The sequence below is a fragment of the Macrobrachium rosenbergii genome, chromosome 55 (assembly GCF_040412425.1).
Source record: "Macrobrachium rosenbergii isolate ZJJX-2024 chromosome 55, ASM4041242v1, whole genome shotgun sequence".
Taxonomy (NCBI): Eukaryota; Metazoa; Arthropoda; class Malacostraca; order Decapoda; family Palaemonidae; genus Macrobrachium; species Macrobrachium rosenbergii.
The window spans coordinates 16200686-16224263 of record NC_089795.1 but is presented as its reverse complement, the minus strand read 5'-3'; the positions used below and the strand labels follow the sequence as shown (position 1 = coordinate 16224263).

Below are 23578 nucleotides of genomic sequence, written 5' to 3'. Positions count from 1 at the left end.
GAAAATAACAACAAACACAGTGATAACTGATATTAGGAGCCTGTGCCTGCCTGAATGATTGTTGATGAGAATTTTTCTCAAGCAATAACAAAGTTCAACTGGCAACTCCTTAATTAATTTTTATTCTACAGAAAAAAATATATATATATACTTCACAGGTGAGTACATACACCTCATTTATGATTACATATATATACAATTAAATAACGAATATTCTCACACAACAGCACAACAGAGTGCCGTGCTGGGTATCGTCAATAAGGTGGTCAACAGTGGGTCCGGCACCTACAGCTGACAGAGATAATGGATGGGAAAGAGATGGAAAGGTTGGAAAAGCTGAAAGACAATCAAAGCAGTAAAATTTTAAAGAAAAAAATTGTTTACTATCATGTCATTTAACTAGAGCCTGAGATATATATTTTTACTGTATATATTTATAAATATATACAACCACACAAAGTGTGCATTTATGAACGTAACTAGTGATGATCAAGCATTTAAAAAAGGAATATAAAATTCATTTAAGTTTGTTTGAAATTCTTGCCAAAGCTGCAGGAAAGGAAGGAAAGGCAATTTCAATTCTCAACAAATGCAACTAATGACTGCAATAGTTAAAAAGTTTGAAAATCCATATTAATCTTTGAAGACATTACTTTACTCACAAGTAAGAGTTGTCAGTGATTAATTCTAATAATAATAATTAATAACAATACTATATTACACTAATACCAAAAAAATATACACACTCAACATAGCTCTCTAAACAAATCCACATTACCAATGATCGAATTAAAAAATGCCATGTTTCACATCAAAACCTACCACTTGTATGAACTGCTTATCAAAATCATAATTGAGAGTAAATGAGAATAAATATAAACAAAAAAACAAAGGCTAGCGTGATAAGAATCTCTAAAAATTGTGGTGCACACCTGTACCTCTTGATAAACGACCATTTCTGCTACCTACCAAGACATACAACATTGTTTCACTGCATAAAACCTTCAATGGTAAATTGTTTCCTACAAGATTAAAATAATTACCTACTATAAATCCCAGCAAAATTTATCTCTGTAAAATGATTATCATTTCATTATTAAAATGAACAAACCAAATAATATGATTAATGTCCCAATTATAAAAAAAATGTCTCAGCTACCAAATATCTATGCTTTAAAGAAAAGAACTATTACATAGTACTTCATATGGAATGAAGCAACTATTTATATAATAAAAAATATGCAGGCATATATCTTTAGTTATAACTATAGGTGTACACTGAACACATTCATTGCTATGATATCTAGGGATACAAGAAATGGACAGATGTTTGCACATTTGCACATATGCTGGACTAGGGAACAACTGTGGATTAAACATATTTTATCACAGTTATGAACCAGACAAATGAGGAATAACATCTGGTCATGTCTAATAGTCACTCCTGACACTATGCAACAACAGATACAGATGCATCACATGTATATATCATGATTATACATATTCATAATAACTACATTCAATACGGCCTGCAGATCAACGTAGATACAACTAGGCAGCAGTCCAAAACTTGATCTTCAAAGTTGTGCAACTGTTAGCAGTTCCAAATTAAGCTAGCATGGCATCTGTGAAAAGTGCAAATCAATAAAAACTTCTATACCAACAACCTTTCCTCTCAACATAAAATAGTAAAACATGAATCCCTAAATAGAAGAAAATATATGTACTTTATACAGCGTACTAATACTGTAAACATAAAATGCTAAGTGACTATGCTAGCATATCTTACATTACTCCTAGTTATAATTCTCAAAAGTTTCAAGTAGCTAACACACGGTATGGCAACAAATTCATAATTTCAAAAATGATCCAAAAAATGAAAAGGCTGCTCCATTTTGCAGAGGTTCTTGGTAAAATGGTGATACTGTATTACTCAGCATATTTGGGATGCACGGTTAGGTCTATGAATTTACAAAGTGAAGTTATGTAGTAAGAATATGAATTTACAAACTGCAGTTATGTAGTAGGAATATGAATTTATAAACTGAAGTAATGTAGTAAGAATATGAATTTACAAACTGAAGTTATGTAGTAAGAATGACAAGTGCATTCCTTTCATGTTTGATGAATGTCCAGCAAGACCTGAACATTCACACCCCACCATCATCCAACAGCCAAGAGAATTACCTACAATAAGAAAATAAGGACCCCATGCCCAACACACCTGCTGACTAACCGGGTTAAGGATACCCACATATGGAATGAAAAAATCAAGGTATAAGGATATTAAACACTATGTTAACAAATTACAGTAATAAATACTTCATACAAGATATACCATAAGATCACTATTAGATTTATTATATCACATAAAAATGATGTCTTCTCTAGGACTATACCTCACTTACCTTTTTCATCTTCCATTTTGCAAGCAATATTAGATAAAAAAAAATGTACTACCCCCCATTAAACAGTCTGTTTCCTACTCCAAAAAAGGAACTAAAGACATTAGCACTTTTTCATTACAGAACTTCACACAGGATCATTAATAACAGGCTATAACAAAACCCTTTAAATTGTTAACAATTACACTGCTGAGGAATCATTAACTAAGCTATAAGTGAATGCCCCCACATGTGATTTGATATGACTGGAAAAAATTCTACAGACCAAGCCTTTATCTTTCAGCATCAACCAAATACTTGTCAGCTTGATATAAATTACTCTGTCCTAACTAAAGACCATAAAAAACAAAATAATCTGACCATAAAAAACAAAAATAATCTAACTATAAAGTAGCAATACAGGTGATGTTCTCTGCACAAACAGTTAATTCTGGCAAAGTGTAATTATATGGTACATATGCAGTATATACTATTCTCTCCTATTCATATGGGAACTGGAATCCAGTTCATCAGTGAAAACATGACTAGGCTAATTACAGATGATGAAATCTATTTAGTAAAACTACTGCACAGTATATTAAAACCACACACTTAAAATGATAATTCCTATGTACTGCAAGTGTACTTATATAGGAAAACAGTGATTTACGAGTGGTTGACGATCTGCTGCTCAATATGAATAACTACGGCTGATTACAGAAAAATAAGGCAAAAGCCTGCGGAAATCTATAAGGAAGAACGCATTCCACGTAAGACTTAATAGTGTCTGTAACAAGAGAAATAAATGCTAAGGTACTGGCAACCAACTATAAGGAATTTTAAACTGAAGTATATACATTTGAAGGAACATAAAATCATTAACTTTCAAAATTTCCAAACAACATACTATGATACTTGCACCCTATCCTCCAAAACTTTTTCTCCCATTATGTCCATAATGTTTTAAGTTAATTGTTCAGACCATTTCCTTTTCAGCAATGAAAATTTCTAGACAAAATAATTTACTTTCACTTTTTCATGACTCTGATTTCGGCAATAGTTTCACTATGCAGTTTCCAGTTATATTTTATCCATACTATTTATTTTCCTCTTAAAGCCATGTGTCCTCTACCCCGTGTGTTTTCTTTGCTGAGTTTAGAGCCTTTGTTAGGTCATTTAAATTTTCCTTTTTTTTGGTATATGATATAGTTACAAGTTTGTTTATTAAAAATTCTGCTGTTCCTTTCTTCTATAATTGATACATTTCTATTATTTATGCATTGTAAAAAGTGTAACTACATGAACAGTATATCTATATTAGTATAAATATGAAAGCTTTTATGCAGACATGCCACTAAATACATGTACCACTATTGTATCAAATACTCCCAAAGGGATTATATTTACGCTGGATTTACACTGAATTTGGGGAAAATTTCTTTTAATACAGTATGTATGTATATGTACAATAACTTCCTGCCCAGTAAGGAATTTGATTTTTAAGGAAGATTCTTGCTAATGTGCAAGCCTCTCCTACTCTATCCAAGGCAAAAACAAATGATTCATATTCTTTCAGAAACATATATTCATTTTTGTAACTTTACTATTGCTTGAAAACCTCTCTGGGGAAAAACAATAGTACAGTAATTGTAGTAGTTCACTAAAAAAAATGCATGATATTCCTAAAAGATAATGTTTCTCATTTTGCAAGTAAATGCGCTTCATCTTTCCAAGTTTGGCAAACTCTTGCATCCTACTTCATTACCTTCCAACAATAAACCATAAGTAATCTTCAAACTATGATTATGATCACTGCTAAAGCACCAGCAGAAAAAAAATCCTTCAGATAATACATCCTAATGACAAAATTTACAAAGAAATAAAACAAATATTTTGTCACACTACTTTTCAAGGACCATTTGAGTATATTAAATACTGTACATTTCTATTACTTATACAAGCAAATCCCTACTTACTGTACTAAACCAGGAACAGTATTTATTCCCACAACAGTTAAAAAAAAAAAAAAAGGCATACAACCAACAATTCTTCTCTTGAAAAATTGACTTGTTTTCCCTACATCCCAGTAACACATCCAGATGACTTAGAGCCGGTCAACCATAATACATTACATGTCTCTGAGAGCACCTCAAGAGAGGTTGGATTATGTTCTTTTTACGCTTCCCTCCTTGTCCAAAAGAATAAATCCATCTAGTATCATGTTATCACATCACAAAAGTATATTTATACACTTAAAAAAAAAAAGATTTGTCTTCTCCAGTTTATGGGGGTAGAAATGATCCAGTTACTCTAAAAAAAAAAAGTTATTTAAAATTTCACTAGAATGACTAAATCCAAAAATCTTAGTGCAATTACACTTAATCAGATCTCAAAATCTAAATTAAGCATTAGGAGTATCATGGTATTGAAAGTGTTAGTCAAATACAGAAATAAGAGTAAATTAGTCCCTCCACTCAAATCCTATATATTTCCAAATTAAAAATATTTGCCATTACAGAAAATCAACATGTATTCCCGGTCACAAACCAGTGAAACTTCAAAGTGACTCTTTGTTTTGGCAACAAAGAGTCTCACATCTCCATAACTAGATCTAAGTCTGCCACCTCCATGCATTCAACCATATTGCAGCGTCATGTTTCATTCCAGCAGGTGTACTCGATAGGCCACAAAACCCCTAAAATAAAACTACCTACTAATAAGAGATGACTGCCTTTAATGTTGGGTCTGTTATTGGTACTTACTGTACTAAACAGATGAAGGTAAAAATTCTAACTCTTGTTAGTTATAAAATCCTGATGAACACTATATCTATGATGATAGTCTCAAATACATGATGCAGCAGCAGAATGAAAAATCTATTATATCTGAATACAAGTTCTATATGCTACAGTCATTATCTTTCAATAATTTAAAAATCATGCCGATTAGTGAAAACATGTAGTTGGCTGATACAACAGCTGACCTGGGTAATGGAGATGCACCGTGAGCTGCAGAACTACAACTACAGACATAAACAACCTCACGAAGAGGAGTCTGCTGCAAATCAAAATAAATTCAGTTTATGATAGTCATATTTTGAATCAAAGAAAATATTCATATCTTGTGCAGCTTACCATACTCAAGTGTGTCCCTCAAATGAATATTCATTAGGGATTAAGCCTTTCATGTAATTAATATATAAGGCTTGTTGTTACCCAGTAATGCAGCTGTCCTAGATAAAAGAAACACTTAATCTAAAAACCAATGAGAAATGGATAGTCAAATTAAAACAAAATTATGCCATCACAATATTAATAATACAAATAAATACAATATTACTGATAATAAAGTAAAAGTAACATAGACCAAGGAAAAAAATTACCTTGACATTTTCCAAAATAGATTAGAGAAAGCATTGCCAAACTGGTGATATCTGTCAGTGTAAAGGATACGATAAGCCATTAAGAAAGATACCATCATAAAATTGGTCTGAGCAACCTATGTACCTCAGTGATAACTGGATAATTTCTAATAATTACTGGCATAATTGAATTCACTTGGTCACACATCAATTTTTTTTCTATCAGCTGAAGAAGGCCAGTAAACTTCAATGTTATCAATTAACCAATCTTACTCGAGACAGCAGCAAACTTCCATACCACAACACACAGATGTATTCTACCTTTTTTTTCAACAAAAACTGAAAATTAATTATTTTTTGGTATCACTCTTTAGAACCAGAATCCATTTCAAAAGATGTAAAAATTTATTTTCCTGTATATTGTATATTCTAATCAGCATAAAGTATATCAAAATTCTTACCCAAATGCTGCTCCTTTTACAAATCATGTTCCAATCAATGAATTCAAGGATGAACTTTACTGACATCACCAAATGCAAGATCATTCAAAAAGTTGTCTTGATATGAACAAAATACCTGCTTTCTAAAATATTTCATAGTCATATACATGCATATACATTCTTAGTCATGTCAAACTTTCCTCTCAGTACTTGAACTCTTGTTATATACTGCACTAACTGTATTCTAGAGATACTTTAAGATATAAACAATTAATTCAAAGTATCAATTAAAAATTTCATGATAAAATTCCTCTTTGTAAATAAGGAAAAGCAATAAAACTCAAAATGAACTAAAATACAGTACCAATATACACTCCACCTTCAAAATTGCATACTTTCTAATAAAAGCCAAGTTCACTTTACTTTTTCTCTTTTATGAAACTGTATTAATACATAAAAATAATCAGCAACAAAGATGAATTCTTCACAATGGACATTATGAAAATCAAGCTAAACTCCCAAAAAAATTTCCTGTTATTCTGATACACTTCACTTATGGCAAATTTTATCATGTCTGTCACTGGCCTACATTATAATTAAGTCATTTAAGCTTTGATTTCTTAAATAGTGTGATTTTCCAGAACCATATCGTACAAAATTTGAAAAAGAAAACTAACGTTAGTTTTCCATAATCACATACAAAACATCCTGGAAATTTCAGTCATCTCTCTCTGTTTCACACCAACAATTTCTTTAAAAGGGCACAATTAGGAGCTGGGGCGGAGCTTAGCAGGAACAATTATCACGATTCTGCTGAGAGTCATTGTTCAAGTTTGTTCGACCTGGCTGAGTTGGTTTATGCTGGACCCCAGATTCAGCTGCATTCAAATCCAAGCTGAAAAGGAAAAAAGAAGTTCCAGTAAATGAAAATTATATACTAATAAGGAATTACAAACTGAAAGCTAAACATCACAAGGAAAAGGGAACAGTAAAAAAACACAACGTGGTACCTCAAGTTAATGGACATAGTGGTGGTGTGCCTCTCCCAGTGAGTAAAAAATGCGAACAAGTGGAATACAGTACCCTGGAGCAACTCACTTAGCTTATATAGTGTGCAACAATTTCATATAATATGATTAATAGCTTATCCTAACTGGTATATTTTCATCCAGTTCAAAATAATTTAACCATCATTCGATTTCATGGAAATATCTGCAAACTGAACTGCTCCTAAAAATATGCACAATACAGTACTGTACAGATTAGCCTAATAAAAGTGTTGCTGACTGCAATAGTTCTACCAATTTCAGTCTTACACCCCATGCAGGTAGCATAATCAGCATTTTTGGCCATATGGAACTATATCTCTTGTAGGATTGATTTAATTACCGACAAGACAGCATCATCACCAAGGTGGAAGGTTTGTTTACATCCATTAGTTGTGTCATAGCTTACCTTCTTGGTTGTGATACATGTTTTATGATAAAGTATACGTATTTTATCATACAAAATAATATTTACTTTGGATTACCTAAAATTCAGCAAGGGTATTTTGTTCACTGAGAACCAATACTCATTTACATTCATCAGCTGACTGCTTGCCTTTTAATTTTCCCTTTACCTGCACCTTTGCCTTCTAATAACATTAAAGAAATCAAGGAAATGTTTTTTTTTTTTTTACTCACAATGTGATTACAATTCTGATGATCTAGACTTGGTAGACAGTGAGAATGATGTCAAATAATGATAAAAATTCTATCCTATGCTAGCTAATATGTAGCCTTTACCTAAAAGATCAAGGTATCACTAGGGGGCAGATCTACCTTCCATGGATAGAAACACTTTTGTTACAGCTGAAATTACAATGGAGTTACTTGACATATCTACCACAGATATTTTTGAAAAAAGCTTTACATATATTAGATACTATCAGGTTTCAGATTAGTATTTGTATAGAACAGATATCAGTTTATAAATGAAAGCAACATTACTTCATGGAAATGTATTTTATAACATTTAGAATCTAGGAGTAACTAGAAAAAAAGTCAGGGAAAAGTACAGTAATTTAATACTTGTTAGAAGGATATCAAGGAAAGAAGTCTCAAGAGACTTGGCCGATTTTCAACCCTACTGAAGGATAACTGGAAGGCATTTTACAGCACAGTGTGTGGAAATAAATCGCAAAACCCCAATGTATATTATGTTCTAGCGTGCCAAATAACTGCCAAAAAAAAAGGTAAAGAAGAATGTACAAGGTAGCAAACTATTTACATTTGCAACCAATGTGTAAAGAAGCCACCTCTTGGTATCGCTCCTTGTCTTGAAGTATATCTTACCTATCAAGTACACATGAAGCACTGCTAGTATGGAAAATTAATATACTGTATTATATACTGATTGGTGTACAGAAAGGATGGTTAGTGTCATTAACACAAGTATAAAAAAGAAAGAATTTTGTGTTTTCCAATTTTTTTTATTTGTGTAACCTATGTGTATAGCTCACTTTTATATCATAACATATTTTATGGTATGGCAAACACACATTCAAGGGAACAAGAAGCCCAAATAAATTCTGCAGCAAAAGAGGTTAACCAAATATCTCAGAACTTCTAAGCACATGATTGCCAGATGAACAAGGAGCGACACTTTCACTTTAAAAAAATTACTTTTTAAGCTTAAAATTTCACTATGCACAGCAGCTGAAATACATTATGTAGCTATAATGTACAATATAGTTAGAACTTTTCATACACAGGAAAAAGTAAACCCTATTTTCTCTATCTGATAAAATAAAAATACAAAGGACAACTTTTTTTTTTTTGCCAGACTCAACGACATGTCTGGCGAGTAACCTGATAACATGAGGTCTCAACATAGAACCTGTTGCATATATCAATTTTTATATCTATCCGAAGCCTCTACTTCTAAAGGCATAAAAATTATAAGTTGCAACTGAGAGTTTTGAGTTCATATAATCAAATTTTTAATCAAGACATTTTTTAAACACTGACTGGCATTACTGATGAAGTTGTTCCACTTATCCTCTGCCTCTGTCTCTATGATTTGAAAAAATTTATCTCACTAATGAAAATATTCACAGAATCGCAGCACAGTAATACCCCAAAATTGCACAATTCGAGCTGCACGAATTCACAGACACACAAGCTTTTCATTGTAACCTAACTAATTGTCATTCACGGGCATGCAAACATTTGCGAATCTTTGAGAAACCATGCAAAAGTGTTTGTTTAATTTTCTGCATAATTTATAAGTTTTCAAGCTTTTATGTATAAATTAAATAACATTAAATAACAAAAATAATAACTTCCCCCGCTCTCTCTCTCTCTCTCTTTTACTGAGATGAGAGAATTTTTATGTTACATGTATATGTTTATTTGTTTTGTATAATAAATAAACTTTCTACCTAATAATCAATACTAATTTTCAAATAATAATAATAATAATAATAATAATAATAATAATAATAATAATAATAATATAATAATAATAATAATAATAATAATAATAATAATAATAATAATATAACTGTACTTACAAAATTTGTAGGTGATATGTATTTTAAACAAACAAATATCTTTCCTTCACCTTTCATAACTCGTTGAAGAGAAGCTCGAAGGCAAAGCTGTCAGATATGTTAATTTAACATGACAAGAAAGGGGAGTGTTGCTGAATAGTGGATCAAAGGGTTCTTATGTAATCTCTCTCTCTCTCTCTCTCTCTCTCTCTCTCTCTCTCTCTCTCTCTTGTAGTTAGTGCAACCTAGGTAATACTGTTTCTCTGTACATCTTTACCTGTACAGTAGCTAATTTTCAATTGATCTAATTTTACCTGTACCATCTACGAACTGTTAATGCGCTGTTCTAAAACATAGAGACATAGAGCATTTCAGAACAAAGAGAAAGAGACAGAATAAAGAAGTTTTTAAAAACGAGGTTGAGAAAACTTCTAAAAATAGATTGGTGGAATGTGGAGAGAGAGAAATAGTACAGTATATGTAATCTTCACACTCTTGTATTTTTACGTCAACCATTTATTTCTTTTTTAAAGGTAATGTATTAAGCTAACTTGTAAATGAAATTGTCGTGCTGTAAATGAAATTGTCATGCTGTAAATGAAATTGCCGTGTTTAAGTAAATCGAAGTGTGAATCAAAGTGTGAGCCAATTGTGAGCCTTTCTTCTTCTTAGTTCCACAACTGCTGAGGGACGTCCTCCCCAGCTAAGGCTCTACTCTCCTTTTCTGCTTTGCTTCTGTTCCTTCTCTGCTGCTATCCCTCTGAACTTGACATTTTAAAGATTCTTGAAAACCAATGTCCAGCCCATTTTGTAGGCAGGAAACTGCTTCTGTCCTGCCTTTGGTAGACGGCTAATGGTTGGGGCTTATCTAAGGACGCCCCATTTTGGGTGGACTTGTTGAACTGTCCCTCCTACGAAGGTGCTTTTCACGTCACCGGAAGTTATGCTTCCCGGCACTAGTTTACAAACCTAATGCAATTAGGCACTTAAACATTTAAGAATTTCTTTATGATTTCAGTTGATTAAAGCACGCCCCAGTTTGGCTTCATAATCACGACACAGCCATAACATTTTTTGTTTCGCTTTTCCCTCTCTCTCTATCTACCAATGTCTATCAATGGAAGGTTTCTCACTCTCTCTCTCTCTTATGTTTACGCTATGCCTAATTAATATTCAGAATTCCTAGCTATCATTAAAAAAATAACAGAACTTTAATTTTCATTACAAGTTAGTTTAATACTTTGTGAGCATGATTACGGTCATACTTAGTATTTAAACTCTAGAAATAAGTACCTATTAACATTTTTAGAGACCATGCCAAATTTATGCGGAAATTTGCCTGGCGCGAAGGGGTCTGGAACCCAACCTTGCGTAAGTTCGGGGTATGACTGTACATGTAAATTTCAACTTTTTCATGAGTGAAAAATCAAAATTTCCTTGTTACTTTTCAATGTCTTTTATTTTATGGATCATGTTACTATTCACACTGTCACTAAGTATATATCTGAACAATCTTTCAAGTGCTGTTAAACTGAAAGGCCTTGACGAGTATAAAAACAACCAAGATAACTCAGGAACTTATACATCAATGCAAAGTAAAGTGAAGCTGGGGTCATGGACTTATCTGTGCTAGCTAAACTGTCAAACTAAGTTTTCTAGTTCCAAATCCTGAAATAATGTTTTTAAACTCTGAACAAATTTTCAAAAGATATTCATGATATTTATAGCTTTACTGGCAGTTTCACATGTTCCAAAGTTCACCAGTCTTTTGTCTATCAGACAGAAGTAGTGGTCCCAAGTGTGGATCATAGGTCATGTGCATCTTTTGTGAGGACATGTGAGGCAGTGAGACTTGTGGGGTTGGTATGAATTGTTTACAAGATTAATGGGTGTGTGAAAAGAACTTCATTATAAAAAAACAATAACATTCATGTATAATACTTCTGAAGAGAAGCAAGGGTAGACCAAATATCTGCATATAAATCTGACATGAATTTAATGTTGTACTTGCCAGCAAAAGAAGTAGTGTTCCAAATGTGTGGTCCCATATCCTTGTCTGCCCTGAGCCATCATACATCACATTACCACAGACTCACAATTACCTGACTAAACCAGTAAGAAACCATGTTCTGGATAGTAACACTAGAGGCATTGTCCCTGACACCTGTCACTAGACTATGCATGTCTTCATCACCATAAGAGGCAGAAGAGAAAGAAGGGATGTTGAAGGTTCCTGGTATGGTTCTGGCTACCTGTTGCTGATGCCTTGGCTACAAAATTAAAAACAAATGATAATCCAACCAATTATCACCAAACTTCTAGTGAGTGCGAGACTTCCAGACAAAGCATGAATCTTGCAAACTTATCTCCAAGATACAAATGTAAGAAAAAAGACAATTCTCCAATGTGGGATCCAGCAAAAAGCTTCCTGAAGAGATATGAAAAGCGGTTTTGAAAGAACAAGTGAGTGCAAGTTCCTAATTTTGAGGTTGGAGTGATGAATTGGAATCTTTAAAGTTCACTGAATAACCCATGTCAAGCCTTTGAAGTGCAGACCAGAGATGGATCAATATCCCCTTCATTGTACTATCTACAAAGCTTTTTCACTTCAGAGCCTCACAATGGCTGCAGCCACATCCCCCCCCAAAAATCCTCATTTCTGAGGTCTTGCTGGATGACCTTCTGGCATGAAAATGAATAGTGTCCAAGCTGGTGAAGAATATGGAAGTCTAGCCTCCTTGTTTGAGCCAAACTGGGCTATCCGAGTCACCCTCTACACAGAGCCTAAGAGGATCTCTAGTACCTGCCTAATGAAGCCAAACAGGAGAAAGGCACAGACAGAAGTTGTTCCAAGGATGAAGCATCATGTCTGTCCATCAGGTTGCTGTGTCTGGTTGAATTAAACATTACTATGGTGGCTTGTGATTCTGGCTCAATGCAAAGAGGTCTCAATGGTGTATCCTACACATTTTTGAGTTCTGTGACCACCGTAACAGTAGAAACTAAGTTACTCTCCTAAGGCTTTCTGCTATAATGTACTCTAAAACAAATTTTGGTACTACACTGACCTTGTCTACTTCTGCTCACATGAAAATCTCTGCTACCAGTCAAAACATATTTTAGCAAGTGTGCTATTATTGATAATCAAACCTCCTTTTCTTACCACCAATTGTGGAGCTATTGCTTAGCAACATAAGATGACAGGGTTTAACTCGAGAAAGCTGATGTGTTGCTCCCCATTAATTTTTCTGACTGAGAGGAACAAGAAGGACTCCTACCAGGTGACTGGGGTCCAACTATGACTAAAATTTTCCAAGACCTCCTCTGATGATACTAGAGGATAATTTACCAAAAAGAATTACTGTTAACCAAGACTGCACAAGATGTAATTATGAGCAATCTCAACCTGAAGTGGCAGCAAGGCACTAGTTTCTCCAGTGACAAAAGTTGCCAAAAGAGGGATTGCCACAACTTAGCTGGAAGATGTGGGCTCTGTTGATCCCACCGGATCAAGTAGAACATTTTCCTGATCATTTCCTCCACTGGGCATACTAGCTCCTCTTCCATGCTGACAACACTACTGAGTATATAGCTTTCATTTAAGATACATCACTGCTGAACTGACACAGTAGAGTCAAGTCTTGTCTTCATTCTGATCTGATGCACCCAAGAAAAGAAAAAAGTGGCGACATAGTTCAGGTAAAAACCTGTAGGGCAGTATACAACCAAAGCAAAGGGGTCAAAAACTTTCTACAGCTATACAAAATGAAGGCAATTCCTTGATGCTGGGTGGATTGGGATATGAGCGCAAGCATCGTTAAGTCTAACATTTTTACTCTGAAATGATTTGACCTACAAATTTGTTAAGTGGGATAAGGCTGATGATCAGTTTCCAACTTCCCAATGTCTTTGGTATTATGAACAGGAGACAAGCAACCCATCCAAGGTTTGCCCAACTGCTTACCTCTGGATCATTAACCTCACCTCACTGTCGAAAATTTCAACCTCCTGAGAATTGTGGCTGAAGTCATACAGTCTAGTAGTGACAATAAGGGAGGGAGTTTGGGGGCTTGTTTCCAGAATGGGGAGTTGATAACCAACTCATATTGGGTCTACAGTTAGTACTCTACATACATATGAGTTCCATTCTGAGAGCTCATTCATAAGTTCAACAAAGTTACTATATGCACCCAGCACTGTAGTCAGCCTATGGCATATAGCACTGTACAGTAGTATAGTTTTGTATCATATCACAACAAAGTTTATATATCCTGCATATAATGCAAATCTCATTTTTTATACACTACCCTACGCTTATGAAATCAGCTCATGATTCTCCTCCCCAACCCTCTACAATATATACAGTTAGATGTTGAATCAACACAAGCAGTAAATACAACCTGCAAAACCATAGTTAAATAAACACATGTAGAAGGAACCGTAACATGAACAGCTGACTGAGCAGGAACAGCAGAAAGTGCAAGTGTAGCAGGAAGAGCAGACATAGCTGCCACAGCAAGTGCAGGAGGAACAGCAGAAACAGTAGATTTATCAATTGCATGCACAGAAGATAATGCTGGAAAAGAGGACACACTTGGCATAGGAGGAACAACTTGTACAGCAGGCACAGCGGGAAAATAGCTAGCATTGCAGATGGGCACAAGAACTAATGTTTACCTGTACCTGCATAAACGCAATGTCTGCAGCCATGGAACCCATGGTAGGATAGGCACGAGTGTGGCATGACAACAGTAAAGCAAACACTGGCTGGATAGGTATGAGAGTGGTTGCAGTTGAGCACAGTTCAGGCATAACACACACCATGTGTAGCAGGAACTTCAAGCATGAATTGGCGGGTTACAGGGAAAGCTGGCCACATTCACTAATACTCTTGATATTCCTTAGCCTTGGTCAAGGAGGAGTTAGATCTAGAGGCCAGCCATGCATTAAAAAGAAGCCTCAAAAACAGAAAAGGAAGAAATGCTGGCAACAATTTGCTTATCACTTCTTGCCTCATAGGGCCTTCTCCGTTGTATCATGATTGACCCTGGCAAGTCTCACAGGTGAGTGCAGATAAACATCATGGATGTAACAGGTGCTGTTCAGCAGGTATGGGGTCTGTCTCCATTAAGGAAATAAAACAGAATAACCTGGCAAGTTTGCAAAGGCCACTTACGACGCAATAGAACATGAACATGAAAAACACTGCGCAACCACTAAACCACAAGTAAGACTGCAACACATGGCAAAACATGGCATTCAGTAAAATACAAAACAAATGCACAAATGACAACTGAAAGCAAAAAATGGTTACAGATACCAATATGTGGAAGCAAGATGAGTATAACTGAAACGTACCAAATGCACAATTAGTAACACGTTGTGAATATACAAACAACAACACCAAAAAATAATTGAAGTAATCACTCAGCAACTTGTAACAAATGTACAAAGTACAAATTACTAAAGGGAAAAGCTACACAAGAAATATTTGAAATACCTGAATTATGCACATATACATGTTAATACAAGATATTGAAACTTGCAGGTACCTGGCAGAGACAAAATCAGCAAGCAGCACACACTGTGGAGATTCCTCTACAGGTGTGTTGACAGCACTAAAGACAGACAAACTTCAAGAAAATTTAGTAATTACTGCTAGGTCCATGCACTTAACGTTACTTTCTCCTGTTTGGAAGACTTAAGATTGTATGTGTCTAAGGATTTAAGAGTGAAAATAAAGCCACAAGTATGATTAATGGGTGTGTGTGACAAAGTTATAGAACTCACACAAAAGTGCTCATTCTAAGCACACTTAATCAGCAATTCCCCAACAAAGTATATCTTTGTTCTGAAAATATTAACTGAACTTGGTAAAATGAAATGTAGAGATTAACCATGGAAAATCAAGCTCGTACTGCTAACCGCATGTTGAATGAAATCTGGAGATTAACCACTGAATTATTCATAATGTTAAAAATGAAACATCACTGACCGTGAATCTGAGACAATGAAAAATAAAAGCTATCTGAACAATGAACTTCAAAGCAACTTGTATAAAAAACACACTAACCTGCCATCCTGAATATTCTGATATATCTTCTTAGCTGTTTCAAGAAAGGCCTCTTCAACATTTTCTCCTCTGAAATTGAGCAGACAAAAACATTAAATCACTATTTATATTAAGAATATTGTTTTATTTTAAACATGCTTTTACTGAATTTTATATTTTGTGGGCATACTTACAAATCACAGTATAAAACTTCAAAGATTAACTAAATGTATCCGACTTTCTTTTACATATTCAATCAATGAATACTGGAACTGTTCAGGACAACCTTATGAAGCACAATTTATGACGTTTTTCTATGTGTACTATTGTTTCAAAATACTTAGGACAGTTTTAAAACATTTTTTATGCACAGGAAGAGCAAAATTTTAGTTGGCCTGCCATTCAAAGTTTTTTTAGGTAAGAGTTTCACATGGAGGATACCAGTAAAACTAATCAAAAAACTTTGAATACAATAACTAGTGTTTTATTATTCTTCTGCATCAAAAAAATAAAAATAAATAAATAATAGGTATAGTGAAACTTGCCCAAGTATTATGAAACAATAAGACTGTCGAATAGACATTGTATGACATCACAAGTTGTGCTTTCATATCATCATCATCTTGAAGAACAACAGAATCTTTGACTGAAAAATTTCTGTGAAGACGATGGATGATCATCTCCACACTGTACACACTTTGCTTCTTTATAACAAACACCATGCTCTGGTTCACTACGCTTAACACACGTGGCAGGCTTGCCCTGTAGTTCTCCCTACAAGACCCTAATAAATGACCATATTCTTGACAATAGAAGTATGTCCTTGGTCTTGGGATATATTGCTTATCCTTAAAAAGTAACCAAGCTGCTTTTATTAAATTACATTTGGAAGTGGAACTAAGGCTCCATTGATCGTCTTCATTCTTTCCATTCTAATCACACCTTGAACTTTTCATTTCTCAACTAGTTTCCCTTCTGAATACATCGTCAGTTGGGATGCAAATATCATTCCCTTGGAGCGATTCCAAAAAGCATGTGCTGAGCAGTCTACTTTAAATCCTCAGAGATGCAATAATGCTTTTAATTTTTCACTTTATTTTGTTGAGGCCAATTTTACTGTCAGTTTTCTCCCGACCTCCAGATATCTTAGGCTCTCAGCCACAACACTTCACAATGCCTCTGTACACATTAAAAATGTCATAATTAGAATCTTCAAGATTAATGGTCAAATACTTATCAAAGTACCCGATTCTTTTTTGCTGATCATAAAAATCAAAGTACGAGAAAAAATAAGTAGACAAACCTGAAATTCTTAAAAAGATATCATCGACTTTCATGGAGATTATCTTCTACCAATGGCACCAGTAAGAGTTGACTCCCAAGTGACCAATCCCTACCCTACCTACCCCACAGGAGATGGCACACACAATTAAGTGTAAGCCAAACCTGCTTGCTGGGAGTGAGGGTATTACAAGACTACAATCAAAATCCCTCCTAATCTTATTACAGTATAGGCAAACCAGACAATATGCTGAGAGTCCTATTCCCACAACCAGACCACCCCTGGAATCCATGGCCCAGAATAGTTCTACCCTTGAGGTATCAATGTGATATCTATCAGATCCAGACATTATCGGGTAGTTGATGATCTTACCAAAGTTCCCCCTATTAGTTTTGGATATAAACTCCAGTCCCAGCTATGATACCTCTTCCTATTCATCAAAGCATATAAATTTTACCTAAAGTAGAAAATTTCACAAGGCTTGACCCAAATTAACAAGTAGTAACATACATAACTCTTGGACTTGAACCCAAGAACAAATTTCAGAAGTTCAAGAGCCTCCTCACCACGTCACGATGGTCCCAAGTTGAGGGGGAATAGGTATTGAAGAACATAATCTCCTTTAAAGTAAACAGGTCATCTCAGCAATTCATGAATGCACCTCAAGAGTTCAAAACCTCCAACCTTGAAGGACAGCGGTCATGAGGTTAGAGCAGTATAAACTTCACTGGCATTTAAAGAAACATTTAGGTTACTTCTATAATTTTTTTGCCTCTTCATGATCTCCCTCTGCCTTGTCTGAAACCTCTGGGACCTGACACAAAAATCTGTCTATCCTTCTGTACAGGAGTGGCCTCAGGCAAAGTAGTACAAAATTGCTGATTCTCAGATTCACATATCTGAATCTTCCTCCTCTTCATCACAACGTTTATTATAAGAATAATATGTGTTTCTATTTGGAATGGAAAAATTACCACAGTTTTAAAATTAACGATACTTTCCAAATACACCATGACCCCATTGTTAGCATCAAACACTGAGGATTAACATTATTTTATCTTCAGAAGTAGGGCTCCAATCCTTCAGGCTGAATGTTTCATGACAATGAGAGGCAATCCCAATTAAATAATATAGGTACCAACGCTACTGCCAAATAATAGATCTGGCATCAAAATTCTGTGCATTAAATAAATCAGCCCTCCTAAAAGCATGTCTCTCACAGGAAGGTCAGACATCACAGAGTGTGACACTGCTTTAAGAGGTGAAAACTGAAACCCAAATGGCTTGCTGCATACAGGCAAGTACAGGCAGTCCTCGGTTATCGGTGGGGGTTCCGTTCTGGGGGTGTGATGATAACTGAAAATCGGCGATTTCCAGTGCTTTCCGGTGATTTTCAGGGCTTTTCGGCGCCAAAAAGCGCTGATTTTTGGTTATCAGCGCCTCTGTTAGGTATGTATCGGCGCCAATACCCAATTATTGGCACTGATAAGCGGAAATCAGCGATTTTCGGCACCAAAAATTGCCAATTTTCATCGCTAGACAAGCCCATAAAACCAGATCGCCATTAACTGAGCCCGCTATTAACCGGGGACTGCCTGTAGATGGCTGACCTCCCTTCATACAAATATGCATGTTGATCTACATCTGAACCAAGTCTGATTGAAACTTGAGCAAGTGAAAGTTACCATCTTGAATGCTGGATATGTCTGTAGAGTTACAGTCTGCAACGCTAGGCTACAGTAAAATAATGGGTTCATACAAAATTTTCTCTTGGAAAAACTGTACGCTTATAACAATCATGGAGGTAGTAAAGGCCTTGCAAATGCATGAATCTTTTTCTATATATATATACACAACACTTACGTTTTTGCACTGGCTTCCACAAACATCAAGCCATTCTCTTCTGCAAACTGCTTAGCTTCTTCATACGTAACATCTCTCTGAAATAGCATGGGATATATCAAGTAAACAAAAAGTATACTAAAAACAAAATAAGAGGCAGTTTTAAATCACTGACCTTAAGAGGAATTTAATACATGTAGGTGAGGTCTTAACAAACACTAACAAGATTTGCTTTTATACAAAAATCCATTATGACAAATTTAGAAACATGACATTTTTATAATAAAATAAGTTTTATATATACTTTGCCAGTAATTACTTGGCTAAGAGTTTCTAACCCTACGGCAGCTTCAATTTTGAAAATCGTGGTAGCGACAGCCATTTGTTTATGTAGGTGACTAACCCCGCCCATTTTCGGGGTAAGAGAGAGAGAGGAACAACTCAGCCAAGAGCTTTACTTTTGTTTGTGCTCTAATGTCCATTAGAGGGGAAGAGGGCGGGCTCTGTCCGTAATTACTGGGTTAAGTACTGTATATATAAAACTTCACTTTATTATAAAATGTCATTTTTATATAAGTAACTTACCAAGTAATTACTTTGCTGAATTCACACTGACAGGAGGGGGGATTCATGGAAATCTTGTACCCCAAAACATTAACAGTGTTAATGAAACTAGAACAGAATAAATAAACTTAGCTTTGAAACAATGCTTGTTGTTTCTTACCTGGTGAGAGAGCTGCGCAGGTAGATACTGCCTCTACTTGGCACTCATCTCAACCAAGTAGCAAGATGGTGGTATGGCCAGGATCGCCTCTACTGAAGTTGGGGACTTCACAGCGAAGGAGTACTCCCATCGCTAACAAAGTATGATGTAAACTTTGCAAAAAGGAGACATCCGATCATTAACAAAGCCAACAAGTATATGACCCTGCCCATGGCGCAGGGCAATAAAAAACGGAAACCAGAAAATATAGTCACCACCACACATTAAAAACACTCACTCTTTGCTAAGAAGCCCAGAGTAAGGGAACAGACAGCATCTCCCTCTGAAAAACCAATTCTTCTGTCTATTGTGTGGAGTTCGCTCACTCTCCTCGCAGTGGCTAGAGCAAGAAAAATAGTCTTTTTAGTAAGATTCCTGTGAGGATGAATGCATGGGTTCAAAATGCGAATCCAACAGCCACTTGAGGACAACGTCTGAGGACCAAGGACACGCTTCTTCCTTATTAACCTTGGTCTTGTCGAAAGACCTAAGAAGATCTGAGAGACCCTGGTTGAATGAAATGTCTAACCCTTTGTGTCTGAAGATGGAGCTAAGTATAGCTCTATATCCTTTTATTGTTGAAGAAGAAAGGCCCCTGGTGGATCTCTACTTAAGTAAAGGGAAAAGCCCACCACTTGAGTTACAGTGGTTTTAAAAGAAGAGATGTTATTCTTCTTACATCAAAGTCTAAAGACTACCCACTTTGCCTGGTAGACTTTGTTAGTAGAATGTCGTCTACACTTAGGGATAGCTTCCGATGCAGCTCTTGAAAAGCCATTTGCTCGCAAGAGTCCATGGACAGTCAAAACCTTGTCAGGGCCAGAGTGGATGTGTCCTGATAAAACTTCTGTCGTGGGGTTGTCTGAGTAGACTTGGGATTGCCAGAAGAATTCGTGGGAAGTCTACTAGTAGTTCAAGTAACTCCGTGCACCATTCTTTCCTCTGCTAAAAAGGGAGCTATCAAGGTCATCTTGGTGCTCTGGTGCGACTGGAGCTTCTTCAGGACTTCCCTTACCATCCTGAACGGAGGAAAGGCATACATGTCCACGCCAGACCAATTCTGCATCATCGCATCGGTTGCCCAGGCTCAAAGATCTGGAAAGGGTGAGTAGAACAGGGGAAGACGGTTGGTTCCTGGGCATCGCAAACAAGTCCACCATCAGTTCTCCCCACAACTTCCACAGGTTGGAACATACCCGATGGTCCAGGGTCCACTCTGTAGAGAGTATTTGCTTACAACGACTGAGATCGTCCACTAAGAACTTGCACTTTCCCTGAATGAACTGTGTTAACAGCTGGGACTGGTTTTGATCTGCCCAAAGCAGGAGACTTCTGGCTGACTTGAAAAGGGAGAATGAGTGGGATCCCTTTTGAAGTCTTATATAAGCTCATGCTGTTGTGTTGTCTGCATGTACTGTTGCTACTTTGTTGTGGACTTTCTTCACAAAATGTTGCAATCCCAAATGGATCATTTTTAGTTCCTGGAAACTTCTTTTGCCCCCAAGAGAGCTCCCAAACCTGGATCTGACACGTCGGAAAAGTCTGGGTCAGGGTTCACAATGAAGAGAGACTTTCCCTTCAATAGTCTGGTTGCGGATTCCACCGACGCAGGTCCTCCTTGAACTCTTGTGTTATCGGGAATATGCACATATCTTTATTTATCTTTCGATCTCAACTGATTCTTAGAAAGAATTGTAGAGGCCTGATATACAGCCTTCCCAACCTCACAAACTGTTCGATCGGCACCACAGTGCCCAGGAGACTCATCCATTGAGTGGCTGAGCAAGTTTGTAGAGAAAGGAAAAGGTTGACTTTCTTCAAGCAGTCCTCTATTCTTTTGGGGGATGGAGAAGCCTGAAAATTCTGAGAATTGATTTTCATCCCCAAATAAAGAATCTGTTGAGAAGGAATCAGTTGGGATTTTTGAAGATTCAATAGCAAACCTAGATCCTGTGTCAATAGCAAAGTCCTCTGAAGGTCCTCCATGCACCTCTCTTTTGTAGGCGAATGAATCAACCAATCGTCCAGGTATAGGGAAATATTTACTCCCAGCAGATGAACCCAGTTGGCTAACGGGGCGAGTACCTGTGGTGCTGTTGATAGGCTGAAACATAACACTCGAAACTGGAATACTTGGTGGGAGTGCTGGACAAGGTAAACTTCTCTTACAAGGGGATGGGATACCCTTCCCTCAAAACTTTGATCACCCACTGATCTGCCCCTTTTATTCTCCAACCTTCCCAAAAAAGCTGGAGTCTGGCCCCTACGGATGCATAAAGGACTGAGTCCTCATTTACGAACTGCAGGTTTGGAGGTGGGTCTCTTGACCGCACGAGGCGAAACGTATGGTTGCTTGCAGTCCTGACTGTAACCTCTGCCTGTCGCCTCGAAAGGGCTGAGGCTGAAGAGGAGAAAATGACTTGGTAGGGGCGGCGGTCCACTCTCTAGGGCGTCTCGTAGATTGAGTAAACAGGTCCTGTGTCGATTTCTTATGAAGATGAGAAGCAACTTCCTTAACTGTTGCTTGTGGGAAAAGATGCGTATTATCCAAGGGCGAGAAGAAAAGTGCTGACTTATGTGAAGAAGTCACTCCCTTTGATACAAAGGAGAACCAGAGCTCCCTCTTCTTCAGGATCCCCATGGCATAAAGGGAAGATATCTCCACTGACCCGTCCCTGACAGCCTTATCCACGCAGGAAAGAACACTATGCCAATCAGCTGCAATATCTTGAGGAGGATCCAAATTTCTTATCTTCTTCACTAAGGCCCCTATGGACCAATCCAAAAAACTAAAGACCTCAAATACTTTGAACGGGTTCTTCAGTAAATGGTCCTTCTCCAACGCAGAGAACATAGTCTTTGCCGAAGCAAAGGCCAACCTATGGGTCAAATTGGTGAGGCCAGAGAAGTCCCCCTGGGAGGAGGCAGCCACTCCAGAGGAGGGAGCTTCTCCAGTAGCATACGACCGACACCTTCTAGATGAGAGACAAGACAGTGGAATATTAATACACACTTTGCCTTGACGTCTTTTCTCTGAAAGCCAGTTATCCACTTCCCCCGTAGCATTCTTAGATGAGGATGAAAAGACCAGGCAGGTCACTCATCATAAATAAGGAAGCAGGGGCTGCTGGCGTGAAGAAATCCAGAAAATTGGCTAACAAATAATTAAGCAAAGCAACATGAGCCGTGGAGTCCTGTCCTAAATCATCCTTTTTAAGAATACCCAAAATATTATCCAACTGCTTATGAAGTAGTACCAAGGAAGGGTCCAAACCAGGCGTTGTCAAATCCATATTCCCTGACGGAAACATGCGTAAGTTAAGTGAGAGGGTGAAGACATCGGGCGCTTTGATGAAGAAGAAAACATGACAGAAGCGGGAGCCGAACAATCCAGGTGCTCAACCGTGGAAGAGTGTATTGGTGCTGAAGGGCTCTCAGGAGCCAAGCGGTGTGTGGGCGCCAATGGGCGCCTCTTCTCTACTGGGTGCTCAGCTACTAGCGGGTGCTCAGCCGTCAATGGGTGCTCCTCGTTCCATGCTGGGCGCTCCTCGTTCCTGCTGGGCGTTCGGATGAGGAACGTGGATGACCGCAAGAAGAGCCTTGCTTGGACAAAGAACTAGAGAACTTGTGGGACACTGACGACAGTCTGGGAGCTACGGACTGCGAAAAACATTCAGGAGTGTCCCACTGGCAGCACAATAGTTGAGGACTACCAGACGGTTCCCTGAACCTCTTGCCATACAACGGAGGGCACTAGTCCCTGAGCGACGCGCGTCTTTTCAATGAACGAGATTTGTCCGTGAATGTCCACTGGCACCTGTGAGCAGGGTTAGAATCTCCCGAACTGGACGAGAGATGATGAACACCAAACACACCTTTCCAAAGGCTGTCTTTTGTCGACACTTGGGATGTCACAGGT

At 36.9% G+C, this 23578-nt stretch overlaps 1 protein-coding gene across 2 annotated transcripts in view; it reads right to left on the bottom strand.

The window, feature by feature from the left end:
* Positions 1–5679: 5679 nt before the first annotated feature.
* Positions 5680–23578, bottom strand: part of Rab14 (RAS oncogene family member Rab14) — a 73874-nt gene continuing 55975 nt past the window's right edge. For both annotated transcript variants that reach the window (XM_067098504.1, XM_067098503.1), the window contains 3 exons: positions 18918–18994; positions 15794–15862; positions 5680–7080 (listed from right to left, as the gene is read on the bottom strand). In XM_067098504.1, the coding sequence (XP_066954605.1) occupies positions 6972–7080; positions 15794–15862; positions 18918–18994 (255 nt within the window). In that variant the 3' untranslated portion in view covers positions 5680–6971. The remainder of the gene's footprint in view (positions 7081–15793; positions 15863–18917; positions 18995–23578) is intronic.